This window comes from Cetorhinus maximus, chromosome 6, assembly GCF_964194155.1.
Source record: "Cetorhinus maximus chromosome 6, sCetMax3.hap1.1, whole genome shotgun sequence".
NCBI lineage: Eukaryota > Metazoa > Chordata > Chondrichthyes > Lamniformes > Cetorhinidae > Cetorhinus > Cetorhinus maximus.
The window spans coordinates 8020112-8041803 of record NC_135884.1 but is presented as its reverse complement, the minus strand read 5'-3'; the positions used below and the strand labels follow the sequence as shown (position 1 = coordinate 8041803).

The 21692-nt window shown below is 46.1% G+C and overlaps 1 protein-coding gene across 1 annotated transcript in view; it reads left to right on the top strand.

Annotated features, from left to right (window-relative positions):
* Positions 1-21692, top strand: part of LOC144681444 (collagen alpha-1(VII) chain-like) — a 116463-nt gene that overhangs the window by 14223 nt on the left and 80548 nt on the right. Inside the window, exons 3-9 of the mRNA XM_078543031.1 lie at positions 642-822; positions 4937-5096; positions 10679-10772; positions 10876-11037; positions 13904-14067; positions 17506-17635; positions 19790-19909. Coding sequence (XP_078399157.1) covers positions 642-822; positions 4937-5096; positions 10679-10772; positions 10876-11037; positions 13904-14067; positions 17506-17635; positions 19790-19909 — 1011 coding nt within the window. The remainder of the gene's footprint in view (positions 1-641; positions 823-4936; positions 5097-10678; positions 10773-10875; positions 11038-13903; positions 14068-17505; positions 17636-19789; positions 19910-21692) is intronic.

Sequence of the window (21692 nt, the reverse complement as noted above, 5' to 3'; positions counted from 1 at the left end):
TTGGTGCCTCCACCTCCCTTCTGGATTGAGAAGCCCAAAGATACACGACCACCTGAAAGAAGAGACACCTCCTCAACTCCATCTTAAATGGGAGACTGTTTACATTTCAGCTGTTCCCCCTAGTTCTAGATTCCCCCCGTGAGGGGAAATATCCTCTCAGCATCTACCCTGTCAAACCTCCTTAGAATCCAATAAGATCATCTCTCCTTCTTTGAAACTCCAATGAGTATAGGCCCAACCTGCTCAACCTTTCTATAGAAAACAACCCCTGACGCACTTGATATCGAATTGAAGTCAATGAACCTGCATATCAGGGTGAGGGAGTGGGTATTGGGCCACAGATGCGATATCATTCCCACGTGTCCAACCAGCTTCTGCAACTTCTGAAAAACAGATGATAAACCCAAAGATCCTTCATGAGCTGGGCTCAACTTCAAAATCTAACAAAATCTTACACATATGTAGTCCATTTTCAAAAAGGCAATCTCCTGGTTCTGCCCTGTTGACTAATCTAGTTTAATAGCACCCATTGTCAGCCATTCCTGGAGAAGAGTTGGTACAGTTATAGCATTGTAGGAGAGATGTGCCAGTGCCCAGTTTTGGCTCTATACAGAGTAACATGTGTCTCCTTCATGTTTCAGTGATTTGCAGAAATGTCTTTGCTGCTGATATTGTCTACCTCGTGGATGGCTCCTCAAGTATCGGGAGAGTCAACTTTGAAGAAGTCAAAGACTTTATTGATGCAACTATTCATCCATTTGTAAATGTTATTAGCCAAAGTGCAGTCAGAGTTGGCCTGGTGCAATATAGCGATGACCCAAGGTAAGCCACTGTTCATTTATTATTACTTTTTTAAAAAAAAATGGTGGTTTTTGAATGTCAATGCAGAACAGTAAACTCACAGTCCAGTAGGAAAGCATGCTCAAAGCAAACGTGGGCTGGAGAATAGGTGCCGTAATGGTGTGGCAGTAACTATGACCCTTGGAGGCCCTTATATGACCTCTGTACATAACAAAATGTTTTACAGCCAATTATATGCTTTTGAAGGGCAGTCACAGTTGTAATGTAGGGAAATGTGGAGGCCAAGTTGTGCACAGCAAGATCCCAAAAACAGCAGCGTGATTATAAAGAAAAAGGAGGACTTGCATTTATATAGCGTGTTGCACAACCACCGGATGTCTCAAAGCGCTTTACAGCCAATGAAGTACTTTGGAAGTGTGGTCACTATTGTAATGTGGAAACATTATGACCAGGGAATCTGTTTTCATGATGTGAGCACCCAGTCACCCATCTGGGCGATGGTTTTAATCGAGTCCTGTTATATTGGTATTTCTAATCCTCTGCTGAATCCCCAGATAACCAGCAATCTTTCTGATTGGCAATCCTATCCCGAAACTGCACTCATTGTTTCTTGAAAGAAGCTTTTTTAAGATTTATTTTGCTTCTTGTCTTGTCATTAGGACATTCTGAAGTAATTCACTGCACTTAGCAGTGTAACTCTCCACTTGCCTGGATGAGTGCAGCTCCAACAACGCTCAATACCCACGACACCAACCATGACAAAGCAGCCCGCTTGATCAGTGCCCCAACCACCGCCTTAAGCATTCATTCCCTCCACCACCGACATACAGTGGCAGCAACTCGCCAAGGCTCCTTCAACAGCACATTCCAAACCTGTGACCTTTACCACCTAGAAGGACAAGAGCAGCTGTGGCAATGAATTCTATGGAATTCATTGCCACAGAAGGCTGTGGAGGCCAGGTCATTGAGTGTATGTAAGACCGAGATAGATAGGTTCTTGATTGGTAAGGGGATCAAAGGTTACGGGGAGAAGGCGGGAGAACGGGGTTGAGAAACCTATCAGCCATGATTGAATGGCGGAGCAGACCCAATGGGCCGAATGGCCTAATTTCTGTTCCTATGTCTTATGGTCTTATGGTACACAGGAACACCACCACCTTCAAGTTCCCCTCCAAGCCAGACACCATCCTGACTTGGAACTGTCGCTGGGTCAAAACCCTGGAACTCCCTTCCTAACAATACGGTGGGTGTACCTCCATCGGAAGGACTTTGGCGAGTTGCTGTGGGGCTTCTTGTAGATGTTACACACTGCGACTCGGTGCGATGCAAGTCATTTCCTTTCAGTATTCTGCCCATTAGCTTCCCCGAAACAAATGAAACATGCTTTAATAATTATAAGATATTACAGATGTTTTTGCAGTCTGGACACTTGCAAATTGCTCAACCACTTCCCATTCATCTGGTCATGGTCTGGTCAAAGATACTTTAATGATCTTTACATCTGCCCCGACTTTCCTCATACTTCCACTGTCATTTTTGTGGTTTGATTTAAAGCATGTTTAATCTAGAAAATGTGTCAGTTTAACTAAATGATCGAGTTAATGGCTGTACCGGCCCGACTGAGATCTGGAAAGTCTTATTTAAAAAACAAAGACGGAATGGGTTACTCAGAACTCCTGGGCTTTGGGGGAACATTTCCGACAGAAAGTGGCAATGAAGGATTTCATAAGGAGATAAGAGTGAGAAGCTGGGGTCGATCTTACAGCCCCTTGCGCCTGCTCCATCATTCAATACGATCATGACTGATCTTGTACCTCAACTTCACTTTTCCACTTCATCCCCATATCTCTTCGCTCCCTACTAGTCCAGAAATCTAATGGATCTTGAATATGCTCAAACTTGCCAACTTCCGATTTCACGCCCATTTGCAAAGGGGTGGCATTGTCCTTGCACTGGTGTCAATCTTTTTGTCAGTCAGTGGAAGTGAAATATCGGCTTGCTTTTTCTATAGCACCGTTTACAACCGCAGGATGTCCCAATGCGCTCCACAGCCAGCGAAGTACTTCTGAAGCGTAGCCACTGTTGTAATGTAGGAGACACGGAAGCCAATGTGCGCAGAGCAAGATCCCACAAACAGCACCGTGATAATGGCCGGGCAATCTGTTTGTATAGTGATGTTGGTTGAGGGATCAGTGTTGAGCAGCACAGTGGGGAGAACTTCCCTGCCCTCCTTTGAAATAATGGCCTTGGGATCTTTTATGCCCAGTGAGAGGGCAAACTTTTATGCCTTGAGAAAATCTTGTTTTGTGAAAACAGGAATTGAGTCTAATAACTAGCTTGATAAATGTGTGGACATGTCTGTATTCTAATGTAAGTTCATGGTGAGCTCCTGGAGTTCTGAGATCTGTGTACACCAGCAGACGTAAACTGTCCTCTGTGCATTTTCCCCAAAAGACTTGATTCAGGATTGCCTGCAAATAATTGTGTTATTGTAATTTTTGATTAAGAAAATGAGACCTTCAGTGCATTAGTTAAACATTTGACAGTCCATTGAATGACCTCAAAGGTTGGCCGATAACTGTTATTAAACATAGGAGCATAGGAATTAGGAGCAGGAGTAGGCCATTTGGTCCATCGAACCTGCTCCGCAATTCAATTAGATCATGGCTGATCTTTGACCTCAACGCCACTTTCCCGCATTACCCCCATACCCCTTGATGTCTTTACTACCTAGAAATCTATCGATGTCTGTCTTGAACATACTCAATGGCTGAGCCTCCACAGCCCACTAGAGCAGAGAATTCCAAAGATTCATCACCCTTTGAGTGAAGAAATTCCTCCTCATCTCAGTCCTAACCTACCTCTTATTCTGAGACTGTGTCCCCTGGTTCTAGACCTACCCTGCACCACCCCCCAGCAAGGGGAAACATCCTCTCTGCATCTTCCTTGTCAAACCCTAATTTTGTGCGTTTCAATGAGATCACTTCTCATTCTTCTCAACTCTGGAGAATATAGGCCCAGTCTCCTTAATCTCTCCTCATAGGACAATCCTGCCATCCCAGGAATCAGCCTGGTATATTGAGATTGTATATTGAAATGCCTTTAAGATGCTCCTTAAAAGCTACCTTTTTGACCAAACGTCACCTGCCGAATATCACCTTTGTGGCTTGATGTCAGATTCTATCTGATAATGTTTCTGTGAAGTGCCTTGGAACATTCTACTACATTAGAGGCGCTATATAGAACCAGGTTGTTGTTGAACGTGCCACCTGTGTTGCAATAGGGGAGCAGCCGGAATGTATGGAGATATGTAATAGAGTGGTGGAGGCAGGTTCAATTGAAGCATTCAGAGGGGAATTAGACTGTTACCTGAAAAGCAAGAATGTGCAGGGTTACGGGGAGAAGGTGGTGGAATGCCACTCGGTGAGTTGCTCACTTGGAGAGCAGACGCGATGGGCCAAATGGCCTCCTTCTGTGCTGTAACAATTCTGTGATTGTGTGGTTCTTGTGTTGGGATAAACTTTATTGGCTTAGAAGCATAGAAATGTAGAAAATAGGAGAAGGTGTTGGCCATTCAGCCCTTTGAGCTTGCTCTGCCATTCAACATGATCATGGCTGATCCTCTATCTCAATGGCGCTGGTCACTTCCAATACCCCTTGATGCCATTAGAGTCTATAAATCTAGCTATTTACTTCTTAAATATATTCAGTAACTTGGCCTCCATGGTTCTCTGTGGTAGAGAATTCCACAGGTTCGCCACCCTCTGAGTAAAGAAGTTTCTCCTCACCTCATCCCTAAATGGCTCCGTAACCTGAGACAGTGACCCCTTGTTCTAGACCCCCCCAGCCAGAGGAAACATCAGCCCCGCATCCAGTCTGTCCAGCCCTGTCAGAATTTTATACGTTTCGATGAGATCCCCTCTCATCCTTCCTAACTCCAGTGATACAGGCCTAGTCGACCCAGTTTCTCCTCATACGACAATCCTGTCATCCCAGGAATCAACTTGGTTACTTCAGGTGACATTAGTGGTGCACCGAGGTCAGTTTTGCCTGTTGTTGCTCTTCATAAACATCATAAACCTTTTCTTAGTTTAGCCCTGGAATTATTCATGTCATTTTTTTGTCTTTCAAAAAGGGTCGAGTTTTCTTTTGAAGACCACAGCAACGGATCCCAAGTAATAACCGCCATCCGCAATTTGCGTTACAAAGGTGGGAACACGAGAACAGGCGCGGGATTGAAATACGTAGCGGACAACTTCTTTGGATCAGCCAGGCTGAGGCGTAGTGTGCCCAAGGTGGGAGAACATTTATCATTCTGCATGTGCGTCTCTCTAAATATTTCATGGGCAGCACTTTGCTCTTGTTGGGCAGGCTCGGTGGGTGTGGTTGGGAAACCGACTGTCACCCGCGATCGGGGCTGGACCGCGATTTCACGCTGGTGGGCCAATTAAGACCCGCCCAGCGCTCAGCGCTATCTGTGCGGGGGTGGGGAGGGGTGGGAGGAGGGCGAGTGGGGGAACTTTGCGCATTCGCGCGAGTAAGCGCTTGCAAATCTCCCTGAGGCACAGAGCTGCCTCAGGGAGATGAAGAGTTTTAAACATTAGAAGTAAGGATTTTAAAAATGTTATAAAACATGACTCACATCCGTCTTCACCCAGGAGAATGAGGATGAAGGTATCGAACTCGGGGAGAGAGACTGCGAGGTTCTTGAGCAAATTGATATAGGGAGTGACAAGGGATTGGAGGTGTTGGCAGGCTTAAAAGTGGACAAATCTCCAAGTCCGGATGATTTGTGTCTCAGACTGCTGAGGGAGGCAAGGGAGGAGATCGCAGGGGCTCTGATCCAAGTTTTTAATTCCTCTCTGGCCATGGGGGAGGTCCCAGAGGACTGGAGAGCAGCTAATGTGGTTCTGCTATTTAAGAAGGATTGTAGAGATAAGCCAGGGAACTACAGGCCAGTGAGTCTCACGTCAGTGGTAGGAAAACTATTGGAGAAAATTCTGAAGGAGAGAATCTATCTCCACTTGGAGAGGCAAGGTTTGATCAGGGATAGTCAGCATGGCTTTGCCAGAGGGAGGTCATGCCTAACAAATTTGATTGAATTTTTTGAGGAGGTGACCAGGTGTAGCTGAGGGTAGTGCAGTTGATGTAGTTTATATGGATTTCAGCAAAGCCTTTGACAAGGTCCCACATGGGAGACTTATAAAGAAGGCAAATGCACATGGGATACAGGGTAATTTGATAAGGTGGATTCAAAATTGGCTTAGTTGTAGGAGACAGAGGGTGATGACAGAAGGATGCTTTAGTGACTGGAAGCCAGTGGTGTACCACAGGGATCTGTGCTCGGTCCGCTATTAGTTGTCATTTATATAATCGACATAGATGACTATGTGGGGGGTAGGATTAGTAAGTTCGTGGATGACACAAAGATTGGCCGGGTGGTTAACAGTGAGGTTGAGTGTCTTGGGCTACAGGAAGATATAGACGGGATGGTCAAATGGGCAGATAAGTAGATAGGACAGAGCTGGAGAGAACATGAAATAACTTGAGAAATGGTAACGAGAGCAGGCTAAAAGTTGGTCGTCAAAATCAATAGATACAGAAAGGAGGGAAGACTGGAATCCTGAAGGGATGCCAAAGAACTGAGAAAGAGCCGATTGTAACGGGAAGCAGGAGGTCCTTGAAAGCTCATGAGCTCGAGAAGGAGCTTGTGTGATGAGTCTTGGTCTCAACAGAGTGAGGTTTGAAAAGCAGGGGGTGCCTGAAGGATGAGATGTTTGGTGTTTAGAAAGTAGAAAGATTCAGAGGAGCAAAGTATAAGATAGTCACCAATAAACCCAGTAGGGAATAGAGGTGGGCGGAGGGTTCTGGAAAGGAGATATGTAGGCTTACAAAGCAAAAGGATATGGCAGCCTTGGAGGGCAGCTATTTAGGTAATGATATCCAGAGTGTGACAGGAAAGGACAGAGTGTACAAACATTAAAAACAGCAAATAGGGTCAAAGGGGGAAAAAATGTAAAAAGGCAAAATTAATGGCCCTTTACTTAAATGCACGTAGTATTCAGAACAAAGTAAATGAAGTAACTGCACAAATAGAGGTTAAATAAATAGAGGTATGATCTTTTAGCGATTATGGAGACATGGTTACAAGGAGATCAAAGCTGGGAACTAGATATTCAAGGGTATGTGACTTTTCAAAAGGACAGGCAGGAAGGAAACGGTGGTGGGGTAGCTTTGTTAGTACGAGATGGAATAAGCACGACAGCAAGAAAGGACCTTAGATCGGAAGATGTAGAATCCATATGGGTGGAGGTAAGAAATAACAAGGGGAAGAAGACACTGGTGGGAGTAGTCTATAGGCCTCTTGACAGTAGCTATACTGTAGGACAGAGAATAAATCAGGAGATAATGAGGGCATGTAAAAAAGGCAGTACATTAATCATGGGTGACTTTAATCTTCATGTAGATTGAGAAAATCAAATTGGTAGAGGTAGATATGAGCAAGAATTTATAGTGAATTTGGGACAGTTTCTTAGAACAATATGTTGTGAATCCAACCAGGGGCAGGCTATTTTGGATCTGGTAATGTGTAATGAGGAAGATTTGATAAATGATCTCAGAGTAAAGGATCCCCTAGGAAACAGTGACCATAACATGGTAGAATTTAGCATTGAGTTTGAGAGTGAGAAACTCAAGTCAGAAATAACTGTGCCAAACTTAAATAAGGGTAATTACAGAGCAATGAGGGCAGAGTTGGCTGGAGTGGTCTGGGAAAGCAGTTTAGCAGAAAAGATGGTTGATGAACAATGGCAGACACTTATAAAGGATTATAAAGGATGTAATAGCAGACCATTTAGAAATACATAATCTAATCAAGCAGAGTCAGGATGTCTTCATGAAGGGGAAATCATGCCTAACAAATTTATTCGAATTCTTTGAGGAGGTAACAAGCAGGATATGTAAAGGGGAACCAGTAGATGTAATATATTTGGATTTCCAAAAGGCGTTCACTAAGGTACCACAAAGGCTACTCAATAAGATAAGAGCCCATGGTGTTGGGGTAGTATATTGGCATGGATAGAGGATTGGCTAACTAATATAAGACAGAGAGTTGGGATAAGGGGGGCATTTTTGGGATGGCAACCTGTAACTAGTGGAGGGCCACAGGGATCAGTGCTGGGGCCTCAATTATTTACAATATATATTAATGACTTAGATGAGGGAAGTGAATGTATTATCGCCAAGTTTGCAGATGACAAAAATAGGTGGGAAGGCAAGTTGGGAGGATGACACAGGAAGTCTGCAGAGGGATATAGACAGGTTAAGTGAGTGGGAAAAAACTTGGCAGATGGAATATAATCTGGGAAACTGTGAGGTTATGCACTTTGGCAGGAAGAATAGAGGAGCTGAATATTACTTAAATAGGGAAAGACTGAAGAAGGCTGCAGCACAGAGGGATTTGGGAGTCCTTGTGCACGAATGCCAAAAAGCTAACATACAAGTTCAGCAGATAATAGGGAAGACAAATGGAATGTTGGCCTTTATTTCAAAGGGAATGAAGTATAAAAATAGGGAAGTCTTACTAAAACTATACAAGGCGCTAGTTAGATCACATCTAGAATATTGTGAACAATTTTGGTCCCCTTATCTAAGGAAAGATATTCTGGCATTGGAGGCAGTCCAGAGAAGGTTCACTCGGTTGATCTCGGGTATGGAGGGATTTTCTTATGAGAAGAGGTTGATTAGGTTGGGCCTGTACTCATTGGAGTTTAGAAGATGAGAGGCAGCCTTATTGAAACATATAAGATTCTTAGGGGGCTTGACAGGGTAGATGCTGAGAGGTTGTTTCCCCTTGTGTAGGACCAGAGGGCATAATCTCAGAGTAAGGGGGCACCCATTTAAAACAGAGATGAGGAGGAATTTCTTCTCTCAGAGGGTAGTCAATCTGTGGAATTCTTTACCGCAGAGGGATGTAGAGGCTGGGGGGTCGTTAATTATATTCAAGGCTGTGATAGACAGATTTTTAATCAGTAGGGGAATCGAGGGTTATGGGGAGAAGGCAAGAAAGTGGAGTTGAGAATTATCAGATCAGCCATGATCTATCTCATTGAATGGCAGAGCAGACTCGATGGGCCGAATGCCCTATTTCTGCTCCTACGTCTTGTGGTCTTATGGCCTAATCTCTTTATCAAGAGAGTGATGAGCATATGGAAATTGCAACCACAGAGAGCAGTTCTAGCAAATAGTATAGGTGAATGTAAGGAGAAACGCACGATGGAGAAAGGAATAGAAGGATTGCTAATAGGGTTATATGAAGAGGTGTGGGAGAAGGATCATGTGGAGAGACCAGCTGGGCCAAATATGCCTGTCCCATAGAATTACATGGGATTTAGTGCACAGAAATAGTCAGGATTTTCGGCTATAAACTCCGTGTAGTGTTGAGAAAATAAAGAATTGAGGGGGCGCTGTTAGTAGCTGAGATGGGTGAGGGACATTCCATATTGGAGCACACCTGGAGTTCTGTGTACAGTATTGGTCTCCTTATGTAAGGAAGGATGTAAATGCATTAGAAGTGGTTCAGAGAAGGTTTACTGGACTAATACCTGGAACGGGCGGGTTGTCTTATGAGGAAAGATTGGACAGGCTAGGCTTGTTTCCGCTGGAGTTTAGAAGAGTAAGAGGTGACTTTTAAAAAATTTATTCACTGGATGTGGGCATCGCTGCCAACCAATCAGCACTTTCTTCACATACAGTATAAATTGTTGTTTTCCCCCCTATATTGGTATTCCTGCGAGTGTCCTGATGAGTGCAAGATGAAAAGCTTAGACATGTCTCTTTTTTCAGCAGTACCCAAGTTCTGTACCACCAAACCACTAATTGTAAAATGTAGTAGTCAGTACACAAAATACTCAAAAAGATAAATGGAATGTTAACCTATATAACTAGAGGGTAGGATGCAATGGGGAGGAAGTTTTGCTACATTTACACAAAAGCCTGGTTGGGCCACATCTGGAGTACCGTGGTTCTGGGCACTGCACCTTAGGAAGGGTATATTGGCCTTGGAAGGAGTGCAGCACAGGTTCTCCAGAATGTTACGAGGAATACAGCAGTTAAATTCTTGGGAGAGAACACATACCCTAAGTCTACATCCCCTAGGATATATGAGATTAAGGGCTGGTTAGATTGAGGTTTTTGAGATTCTGCTAAGGAATTGACAGGGTAGATAGAGTTTCCGCTGGGGTGGGAGCCTAGGATAAGGGGGCATAACCTTAAAATCAGAGCCAGGGAGTCAGGAGAGAAATTAGGAAACATTTCTTCATGCAACGGGTGGTACAGGTGTGGAACTCTGTTCCTCTGAAATCAGTCGATGCTAGCTCAGGTAATCATTTGAAACCTGAGAGCGATAGATTTTTGCTAGCCAAAGATTAAAGGGATTAGAGTCAAGCTGGGTGGATAGAACTCAGCCATGATCCCATTAAATAGGAATGAAAGGCTGACTCCTGTCCCTGTAATAGACATGCATGACCCTCCTTGTCCAGTTTGCTGCGCTTAGGAGATTTTTTTACACTCGGGTACAATAAGAAGAAAATTAGTCCCATTGCGTGCGCCCCCAGTCAGAAAACATACCAGTTGTACTGCAACCCTCGTTAGTGTTGGTCCCCATCAGACAAGGCAAACGTCGCAGTTCCATTTGTTGGATGGTTCTGGCCTCCAGTGAGTGTACGCGCTTTCCTTCCTGTGGCTTAAATTTGCCCACGTGACAGGTTGTCATTTGGACGTTGGAAGCCGGACTGGAGCAGTAGTAAGTGCAAATGGTGCCAAAATGAATACGCTTTTAATGCAAACGCTCTCTTAAGATCTAATGTTTTGTGTTTAGATCGCTATCTTGATAACAGATGGAAAATCACAGGATAACGTTGAGCGACCAGCCTTAAAGTTACGGAGCCAAGATGTTAAATTATTTGCAGTTGGTATGTTCTGCTTGAAATTGTAATTGCGAGTGCGAAGCAGGAATAATTTCTGACTCTTGATCTCTTGTTTCCTAACATGCCAATGTCCACTCCTTCTCTCCAGGGATCAAGAATGCGGATAAAAAGGAACTTGACGATATTACCTCAACACCCGCAAAGGAATATTCGTTCTTTGTGAATGACTTCAAAATCCTACGTACTCTCACACCACTCATTTCACGGAGGGTTTGCTCCATTACTGGGGGAGCCTTGGATGTACCTGGTGGTAAGAAGCAAAGTCCATTGGGAGACTGTCTTAACTGTTTGGTGCTCAGTGTGATTAGCAATCCTTTGATGTAGGGTGTTTACCAGGCCATTGGGAACATAAAGGCACGATACGACTTTTGTCGGACTTGCTGGCGATTTGCTGGTCTCTGCCTTCCCCTGCCACGCATAATATATTGGAGGGTTCTCTGCAGCGGTTTGAATGCACCGAATGAACTTTCAGAAACCCAGACCCTATCCTCACCAGAACCTCACATTAGTGATGTTAGTCAATGGGCTAGGTGTCCCCTCCAACTGAAATGTCAGTCATGAGCCCAGCTACCCTGCAGTCGTGTTAGGCTGGGACCAGCCTTCTTTGTTTCAGAATATGGGGCTTCCGCTCCCACCTGGGAGAAGGTCCTGCCCGAAGGAGCTGCCGACCAACCTGATTGGCTGGCAGCTCAGTGCTCCCAGCAGCGCCAGGTTTGAGTGGTGGCCACTGCTGGGACTACAGGCAGCCCCTGAGGAGAAGTGAAGGAGCCCGGACGTAAAGGTCACAGAATTGTTACGGTGCAGAAGGAGGCCATTCGGCCCATCCTGTCTGCCCCGGCTCTCTGAGCATTTTAACTTCGTGCCAATCTCCTGCCTTTTCCCTGTAACCCTGCACATTGTTTCTATTTAGATAATCATCCAATGCCCTCTTGAACGCCTCGATTGAACCTGCCTCCACCACACTTCCAGGCTGTGCATTCCAGACCCTAACTACTCGCTGCGCCACAAAGCTTTTCCTCACCTCGCATTTGCTTCTTTTGCAAAACACTTCAAAACCGTGCCCTCTGGTTCTCGATCGTTTACGAGCGGGGACAGTTGAGGCTGGAATTTTGGATGGGCCTGGTTGGCAGGCACCAGCGAGGGAGGGAAGGGGGTGGTGGAGTTTGAGAGCACGGGAGGGAGGGTTAAAGTGGGGGCGGTGGTGGTATGATCTTGGGTGAGGAGTACGAACTTGGGGTGGGGTGCCTCCAATGGGCACAGAGACCCCCCCACCCACAAAGAGGCAACTCCCCCTCCCTGCCTGACAGCAGCCCGTACAGTGAAAGCTGCTGGGCTACCTGCCTGGTCTCTGCCTTCCCCTGCCGCACGTAATATATTGGCAGAGGCGGAATGAAGCCCTGACGTGGCCATTAATTCGGTGGGTGGGCCGCCTGATACCTTCCCCACCCATTGTAAATATGGGAGGCAGTTCAGCGGGCAGTGGGAAGGCCACCTGCTTTATTTTACAAGCCCCCCTGCCTTCAAATTGGCAGTAAGGGGGCCGTAAAATCCAGCCCAATGTCTGGTCCTCAAGATGGAAGTGATGCAACTTCTTAAAGTTCAACCAGTGTGTTGGGATATAACAGAGTGAGTGAGATCCTGCATCTGTTTTAACCGAGCATAGTCACAGGGATCCCATATGTTGAAATGGTACAGGCATTTTGTTTTAATAACAAATCATGACTAAATATTGAAAACAGACTAGGGGTGACAGCATCTGACGTCTCTCCCTCGTTTCCACAATGCTCTGTGCCAACTGAGGCACCGTCAGAGAGAAAGGATTTGTTTAACACGGGCAGTAAGCTCGGGCAACCATTGTTTATGTTGTATTGTTGGGGTGAGGCAAAGCTCTTCAGTTTGTCTCTTTATTTTCCTCCTTTCTCTGTATCACATGATGCTACCCATGCAAGGGGGCAGGTCAGTGACCTCGAAGGTTGCAGCTTTGTGAGTTTGCGGGTTTGTTTCTCCCCCTGTACTTGCGTAAGAAGAAATCCTGCCCAACAATAAAATCCATGTTCTGCCATAGCTTCTGTACACACGCAGCCCGTTGCACTTAAATTCCTCATCTTTCCACTTTTTTTTTGATTCAATCATAGGATGTGGGCGTCACTGGCTAGGCCAGCATTTGTTGCCCATCCCTAGTTGCCCTTGAGAAGGTGGTGGGTGAGCTGCCTTCTTGAGCCGCTGCAGTCCATGCGGTGTAGGTACACCCACGGTGCTGTTAGGGAGGGAGTTCCAGGATTTGATCCAGCGACAGCGAAGGAACGCCAATGTATTTCCAAGTCAGGATGGTGTATGACTTGGAGGGGAACTTCCAGGTGGTGGTGTTCCCATGCATCTGCTGTCCTTGTCCTTCTAGGTGGTAGAGGTCGCGCATTTCGAAGGTGCTGTCGAAGGAGCCATGGCGAGTTGCAGTGCATCTTGTCGATGGTACACACACTGCTGCCACTGTGCATCAATGGTGGAGGGAGTGAATGCTGAAGGTGGTGGATGTGGTGCTGAACAAGATGGTTGCATTGCCCTGGATGATGTTGAGCTTCTTGAGCGTTGTTGGAGCTGCACGCAGCCATTTCCCAACACAGTCCCTTTCTCCTTTAAGGTGCTGTGATAGACATCTCCTAATCGGCACCCTGTGTCCCAACTCCAAATCAGCTCACTGTCCTTGATCCAATAAGTAACAAAAATTACTCGGGTTCCACTATGAGCCGTCAGGTTGCCCTGCTGCACTCACCGCCTGAATACACCCACCCGATTAACACTCAGAACAGAAATGGCCGCTATGCCCTTTGAATGGTACTTCCCAATGCAATGTTAGGCTCTTCATTTGCATCTGCAGATGATCCTAGCCCCTGTTTCTAGCGTGTTTCTTCATCCTTTCCCAATACAGAAATCATAGAAACCGTCGAAAATATATGACACAGAAGGAGGCCATTCGGCCCATTGTGTCCATGCCAGAGTGCCAGAAGCGCTTCCAGCCAGAAGTGTGTGTGTGCACTCCCGAAGCTATTTTGGGGCTTAATAGGCTCTTAGAGCCCAGAAGTGAAATAATTGCGGTTTCTTTTCTCCTGTGCTTTCAGCTACTGAAGTGCCTGGTGGCCCTTCAAGATTGATCTTCAGCGACGAGGGCTTTGAATCGATGCGAATTCGATGGACTGTGGCGGTGGGGCCTGTGATGGGGTACAAAGTTCAATACACTCCCCTTAACGCGCTGGGCCTCCCAATCGCAGCTGAACTCCGAGAGGTTAGTGTCATACTTTGTTATACTAGGGGCAACTCCCTGGCTGGGACAGAAAGATTCCTGCTGGTTTACAACAGCAAAGAGTACAAATGAAGCTGGATCTATAAGTGGCTTCAGTGCGTGTTGTTATAATTGGCGAATTGTGCTCCATTCTGGCCAATCCAATTATAAAAAGAATGTTGGAGCCATCGAATGGGTATAGTGAAGATTCACAGGACTAATACGTTATTGTATTTATATGGCCCCTTTCATGAACTCAGCGTCCTGGAGTGCTTTACTGGTAATGAAGTACTTTGGAAATGTAGTCACTGTTGTCAGGCAGAAAATGCAGAAGCCAATTTTTGCACAGCAAGCTCCCACAAACAGCAATGCAATAATGACCAGATAATCTGTTATAGTTTTTTTTTTATTCATTCGCGGGGTGTGGGCTTATTGCCCATCCCTAGTTGCCTTTGAGAAGGTGGTGGTGAGCTGCCTTCTTGAACTGCTGCAGTCCATGTAGTGTAGGTACACTCACAGTGCTGTTAGGGAGGCAGTTCCAGGATTTTGACCCAGCGACAGTGAAGGAACGGCGATATATTTCCAAGCCGGCTGCATTGTCCTGGATGATGTTGAGCTTCTTGAGCGTTGTTGGAGCTGCACACAGCCATTTCCCAACACAATCCCTTTCTCCTTTAAGGTGCTGTGATAGACATCTCCTAATCGCACCCTGTGTCCCAACTCCAAATCAGCTCACTGACCTTGATCCTCATCCCCACTTCTGACCTTTAGGATGGTGAGTGACTTGGAGGGGAACTTCCAGGTGATGGTGTTCCCATCTATCTGCTGCCCTGGTCCTTCTAGATTGTAGAGGTCATGGGTTTGGAAGGTGCTGTTTAAGGAGCCTCGGTGAATTCCTGCAGTGCATCTTGTAGATGGGACACACTGCTGTTACTGTGCATCGGTGGTGGAGGGAGTGAATGTTTGTGGATGTGGTGCCAGTCAAGCAGGCTGCTTTGTCCTGGATGGTGTCAAACTTCTTGAGTGTTGTGGGAGCTGCACTCATCCAGGCAAGTGGGGAATATTCCATCACACTCCTGACTTGTGCCTTGTAGACGGTGGACAGGCCTAGCCCCTGACCTGCTCTTGGAGCCACAGTATTTAAATGGCTAGTCCAGTTCAGTTCTGGTCAATGGTAACCCCCAGGATGTTGATAATGGGGGATTATCCATTGAACGTCAAGGGATGATGGTTAGATTCTCTCTTGTTGGAGATGGTCATTGGCTGGCACTTGTGTGACATGAATGTTACTTGCCACTTGTCAGCCCAAGCCTAGATATTGTCCAGGCCTTGCTGCATTTGGACATGGACTGCTTCAGTATCTGAGGAGTCGCAAATGGTGCTGAACATTGTGCAATCATCAGCGAACATCCCCACTTCTGATCTTTATGATGGAAGGAAGGTCATTGATGAAGCAGCTGAAGATGGTTGGGCCGAGGACACGACCCTGAAGAACTCCTGCAGTGACATCCTGGAGCTGAGCTGACTGACCTCCAACAACCACAACCATCTTCCTTTGTGCTAGGTATGACTCCAACCAGTGGAGAGTTTTCCCCTGATTCCCATTGACTCCAGTTTTGCTAGGGCTCCTTGATGCCACACGTGGTCAAATGCTGCCTTGATGTCAAGGGCAGTCACTCTCACCTCACCCCTGGAGTTCAGCTCTTTTGTCCATGTTTGAACCAAGGCTGTAATGAGGTCAGGAGCTGAGTGGCCCTGGCGGAACCCAAACTGGGTGTCCGCGAGCAGCTTATTGCTAAGCAAGTGCCACTTGAAAGCACTGTTGATGACCCCTTCCATTACTTTACTGATGATCAAGAGCAGACTGATGGGGCGGCAATTGGCCGGGTTTTACTTGTCCTGCTTTTTGTGTACAGGACATACCTGGGCAATTTTCCACATTGCCGGGTAGATGCCAGTGTTGTAGCTGCACTGGAACAGCTTGGCTAGGGGTGCGGCAAGTCCTGGAGCACAAGTCTTCAGTGCTATTGCGGGAATATTGTCAGGGCCCATAGCCTTTGCAGTATCCAGTGTCCTCAGCCATTTCTTTATGTTGATGTTGGTTGAGGGATTTATGTTGGCCAGGACACTGTAAAGGACTCCCCTGCTCTTTTTTTTCATCCACCTGAGAGAGCAGACTTGGTTTATCACCTCATCAGAAAGACAGTACCTCAGACAGTGCAGGACTCTCTGTGTACCGTGCTGTAGGGCTGGTGGAGGCGGCTGGTCAGCCTGGATTTTGTGCTCAAGCCTCTGGTCTGGGAAATGAACACACAACCTTCTGACTTAAGGGTGAAAGTGCTCCTACTGAGCCACAGTTAAATATGATTGTGAAGAAAGGCTCGAGTAGTTTTGTCTTTTCTTACTGGAACTAAGATGGTCAGAGTGGGGGACTTCGTTATGAGAGGGATCAGTAGTGAAAGATTATTCGCACCAGTTGATGAATCGGTAATGAGGGACATTATCATTTGAAGAATGAAGGAGGGAGTCTGAAGAAATGGTTTCACACAAAGGGATATTAGAACATGGAAGATTCTACCCTAATTAGACATTAAGAGAGAGGTTGTGGAGGCCACTTTCAACTGCTGGCCGGAGGTGCCAGCTGTGGCTCAGTTCATAGCACCCTCGCCTTTGAATCAGAGGGTTGTGGGTTCATGTCCCACTCCCGGAAACCAAGAACTGTGATTGTATTTGAAAGAAGTTGCAATCTGTGACTGTTGATAACTTGAAAGAATTTCAACTGCTGGCCACTTAATGCTCGCCTGCTGGCCCTCCCATTACTAAATTGGCAATTGCACCTCCCACTGGGAAGAAACAGCAAAAACTGAGAAACGAGTACTGGTCCGAACTGGTCTTGTACACCTGACAATGGAGTGCCGGTTAGGACCAGTACTCTTATTCCCCAGATTTGATTATTTTCCCATTGACACCCCTTTACCCCAGAGCCTCATTCATTGAACGGCCCTAATATGCAGTCCAAATTGATTGAGGCCACTTTCTTCTCATTGGCAAGTGAAAACATTGTGCTGAAATATCAAAGGAGTAACTGAATTGATTTCCTGGTCTGTGTGTTAACGTATTGGTGGAGAGTAGAAACACACTGGGGCGCAGTGCGGTCTGTTGGTGCTATCCTGCTGCGGACGGCGATTAATATTTGTATTGAATCCTTTCCGGTGCTTGTGAGAAATTTGTGTGGTGCTATTTTCACAAAGTTTAACAGGGGTCTCTCATAAACACTTTTAACAAAGTGGTACAAGCAGCAAAATTCCAGCTCCACTTTTTAATGTACTTAGATTGACAGACCTGGAACCAGTGGGTTTTATGGTGGGAGTGTTATACTGAGATTGGAACTTGCTTTTTTTTTTGCTGACTGTTGCGTATTGACATCTTGTTTTTGACCAGATTACTGTTCGCACAGGTGAGAACTCGGCTTTTTTACAAGGACTGAAGCCTGCAACTGAATATCTGGTCACGGTGATAGCTCAGTACGCAAACAGCATTGGGGAATCCACCTCAGGAAAAGGGAAGACAAGTGAGTATCATCGGTCGATTTTATTTGAAGTCCTGTTTGTCTGAGTTGCCCCACCACCACCCCTCAAGATGGTTTGCTTGAGGTCATTGGACCCAATCCCATGTATGTAGGAATGTTTGATGAACCTCCAGTGAGACGTGGCCTCAGGATGCAATTTTAGCGCCTTGTTCAAAGGCCAAAGGCTAAAGGGCTAAATTCTGAGGACAAGCCTTCTAACCCCTTGAATGTAGGAGATTAAGGGGTGATTGAAGTGAGGTGCTTAAGATGATAGGGTAGATCAGGAGAAACTATTACCTCCATTTTACCTTGAATTAAAGAAGACAGTTTAAAAGATAACCATCTTATAAGGCGGGAGACAGTTGGAAAGATCTTAAAAGTCTTATAAAGTCTGCCATTCATAATACTTCTCTTGATCTTATGTTCCTGTGATTGAGGATTCAAAAGTTTCTCTCTGGCAGTCCAGAGCAAGGGGGCCATAACCTTAAAATTAAAGTTGGACTATTCAGGGGTGATGTCAGGAAGCACTTCTCCACACAAAGCCTCGTGGAAATCTGGAACTCTCTCCCCCAGAAGCTGTTGAGGCTGGTGGGCCAAACTGAAAATTTTAAAACTGAAATTGATGGATTTTTGTTAGAAGGGAAACCAATGGTTACAGAACAAAAATAGTTTGTTGGAGGTAAGGTACAGATCAGCCGGGATCTAACTGAATGGTGGGTCAGACTCGAGGGGCCAAATGCCCTCCTGTTACAATCCCTGTAGAGACCGATACCTTTTAAAAAGAGGTATGTATTTCCTAGTGACTGACATATAGGAAATCTCACAACAAGATGTCACATTTTAAGACATACTGTAATTATTTAGTAGTACCATCAGAGTCCACTTGCCAACCAATCAGCACTCTCTCCTCATACATTATAAAATTGTTGCTTCCCCTGACACTTGCGGTTGTCCTGTTGAGTGCAAGACAAAAAGCTTTGACAAAATGCCTTTTTTCAGCAATACATTTACTGTAACAAACAAACTAAATCAACATTGACTAAGTATTATTTGGTAGGCAACTAATGCACCAAACTGCAAAAAATGTACTCCCCATTAACTTCCAAACACAACCAAAAACCCCACACCACATTTATACACTACACTGCACTCTCAGCAGAGGAGTAGTCTTGTATATTAAGTTCCAAGTTCCTCCTGGCTTCATCGGGATCTCTTCTCCCTGCCACCCAGAGTGAATCTTCCAGTGTCCTTTTAAACAAAGTCTCTTCGCTCGATCCTCTGAGTATAACTGAATGGGCTTCCGGTGGGAAGGCACATTCTGCCGACTCCATGGTCCATAACTCTCCACAAGCCTTGGTTCTTCGAATCGTGTATGCTTTCTCACCAGCACCTTGCGCGGTGGTTAACCCAAAAAACAGTTTTTCTACTGTCTGGCATAGCAGCACCTGTTTGGGGTCTTCTTCACCAAACCTCTTTGTCTGACTCTTGAGAGTTTGGGCACAGCAAGGCTTCCTTCTCTGTGTTAGCTGGTAAGACTTGCACCTTACTCTCAATAAGCCTTGACCTGGGCCTCTGTCCTCGTGACAACCTGGCCACATGAGTTTTCCTCCGGGCAGATTTCGTAGGTCAACAGCCCCCTTCTCCAAACCACTGCGTTTAACCTTGAATTAAAGAAGACGGGTTAAAAGCTAAGCATTTTATAAAGTTTTGCATTCGTAATACTCTTTATGTTCCCTGGATTGAGAATTCAAACGTTTTCAAGTATGAATACAAACCTGATTGTAGTAGGCACAAGTCAAGAAAGACTTGGATTTATATAGCAACTTCCACAGCCTCAAGATATCCTAAAGCACTTCATACAGTCAATTAACAACTTTTGAAGTGTAGTTACAAGTACGATTATAGATAACATTACCGCCAATTTGTACACAGCAAAGCCCCAGAACAAGATAAATGATTAGATTATCTGATTTTTTGTGATGCTAGTTGGAAGGATAAATATTATCCCGGACCTTAGGAAGAACACCCCCGGCTCATCTTCAAAGGAATGCCACGGGGTCTCTGAGGGGCGATGGGTGGACTCGGTTTAAGGTCTCACTGTTGTGTGTTGTGCTGTATAATGACACCAGTCATTGGTTTATTTTGTATCCCTTGCAGAGACCTTGCCTGGAGTTTTGAATTTCCGAGTGGCGAAGGCGGAACATTTCAGGCTGAAGCTGATATGGAAACCACCCGCTCTTTCTCTGCAAGGATATCGGCTTAGCTACCAGCCTCGAGGTCAGGGGAAAGTCATATCGTCGAGTGTACACGCACCTTGTTTCTCTTTTTTCCCTTTGTTGGATTAAGGAGGGAGATCGTGGGAAAATTTGAGAGTCCAGCAGTAGAACTGTTGAATTTCTAGCACTTTTTTTAAGATAAAGTTTTTAAGAGTAAGAGAAAACTCTTCCATTCATTTACAAGATGACGGCAGTGATCGTACTGAAGTGCATTTGCCTGTTTGTCCTGGAAAGGACCACAGTAGACGTCATTATGGCCTGCCCAGCAAGCAGTGGCACTCACAGTTGAATAGGCTGGTAGCACTCACTGCTCAGGATTATACATGAGGAACGGCCACTTAGGCGAGAGAACAGAAGTCACTGAGTGCCCATGGGGTGAGTGTGAGTTCACTGGCAAAAGCGGCAGGCGACATCTCTGTCTTCTGTTCTTCATAGATCTTCATAGCTCTCTGTGGAAAGTTGTGCTTTGAAGGGTGCAAGAGTTGAGCAATTGCAAGCTGTTGTAGCCTTTTGCCGTCTCTGAGAATGCAGGAAAACTTACCCTTTCATCTCTAACTTTCCATTTTAGTCAGTTTTCTCCACTTTCCTTCTGAAGGTGTTGACTTACGCAGACCATAGGATTCCATGGGCACCCTTCCCTTGCTTAAGTGGTCGTTCCTCATGAGTAATCCTAAACAGTGAGTACAACCAGCCTGTTTAACTGTGGACACCACTGCTTGTTGGGCAGCCCCATAATGACATCCAGCTCTTTCCACACCCAAATAGGCAGTTGGAGCTTTGCCAACGGCAGCATTAGTACTGGATGAGTCGGTACATGTTTCACTGTAACTGTGACCGTGCGAACATTTCTTATGGCAGAGACATGTCCTGTATCTTTATCTCTGAACTGCTGAGTCTCTGGGCGGAACCGTCCCACGTTTGCACTAAGTGCGCTAACGAGCGTGAAAAGAGACGTTTTACCCGCTGGTCGCAATGGCGGGTTTTCGCGCCGTATTGTCCCGTTCCCGGTGAGTCCCGCCTCATTAATAATGAGCTCACGAGAAACACTCCGGATCGCTGGCGAGCGAGCTCAGATTTGCCCGCCACGCTGAGATCTCGGTGCTTCCTTGCTCTGGGCGCTATATTTACAGCGCACCAGAGCGCAGCCTACTTCATATCTCCAGGCCGGGGCTGCTCCAGGCAACAGAAAGCAAAGAAGATGGCAGCCCCTGCATTTATTGACCGCTGTCTGGGGTGCCTGCTGGACACAGTGGAAGCTGCCGTGATGTCCTCTACCCCCGCTTTGGCTGTAGGAGGTCCACCAGAGTCACCAATCTGGCCTGGGAGGTGGTGGCAGTGGTGGTCAGCGCCACTGGAGCACAGAGGAGGTCAGCCATCCAGTGCAGGAAGAGGATGAATGCTCTCAGCCGTTCCGTCCGGGTAAGTCAACCACCTTAGTATCCCCCCTCTCAACGTGACTGTGAGTGCACTTGCTGCTGCTTTTGACTCTGCTGCCATGCGCTAAGTATCTCTACTTTGGTTTACAGCGAGCTCTGCCAAGCACTCGGAGGACTGCTGGGGAAGAGGCATCGGTGAGGTCCGAGCCAGATGACGAACCTCTGGATTCACCCTTCCAACTCATCCTGGAGAGTCAGCAGAAGGTGGGGGATTATCACGCAGAGCTTTTGGAAGCCTCAACAGAGTGGCACACAAGCTGGGAGAGTGTGCCCACCTGCTCTCTGGTGAAGTGATGTCCACATGTGCACGCATGGAGGTCCCAATGGGAAAGATGGTGGATGCCATGG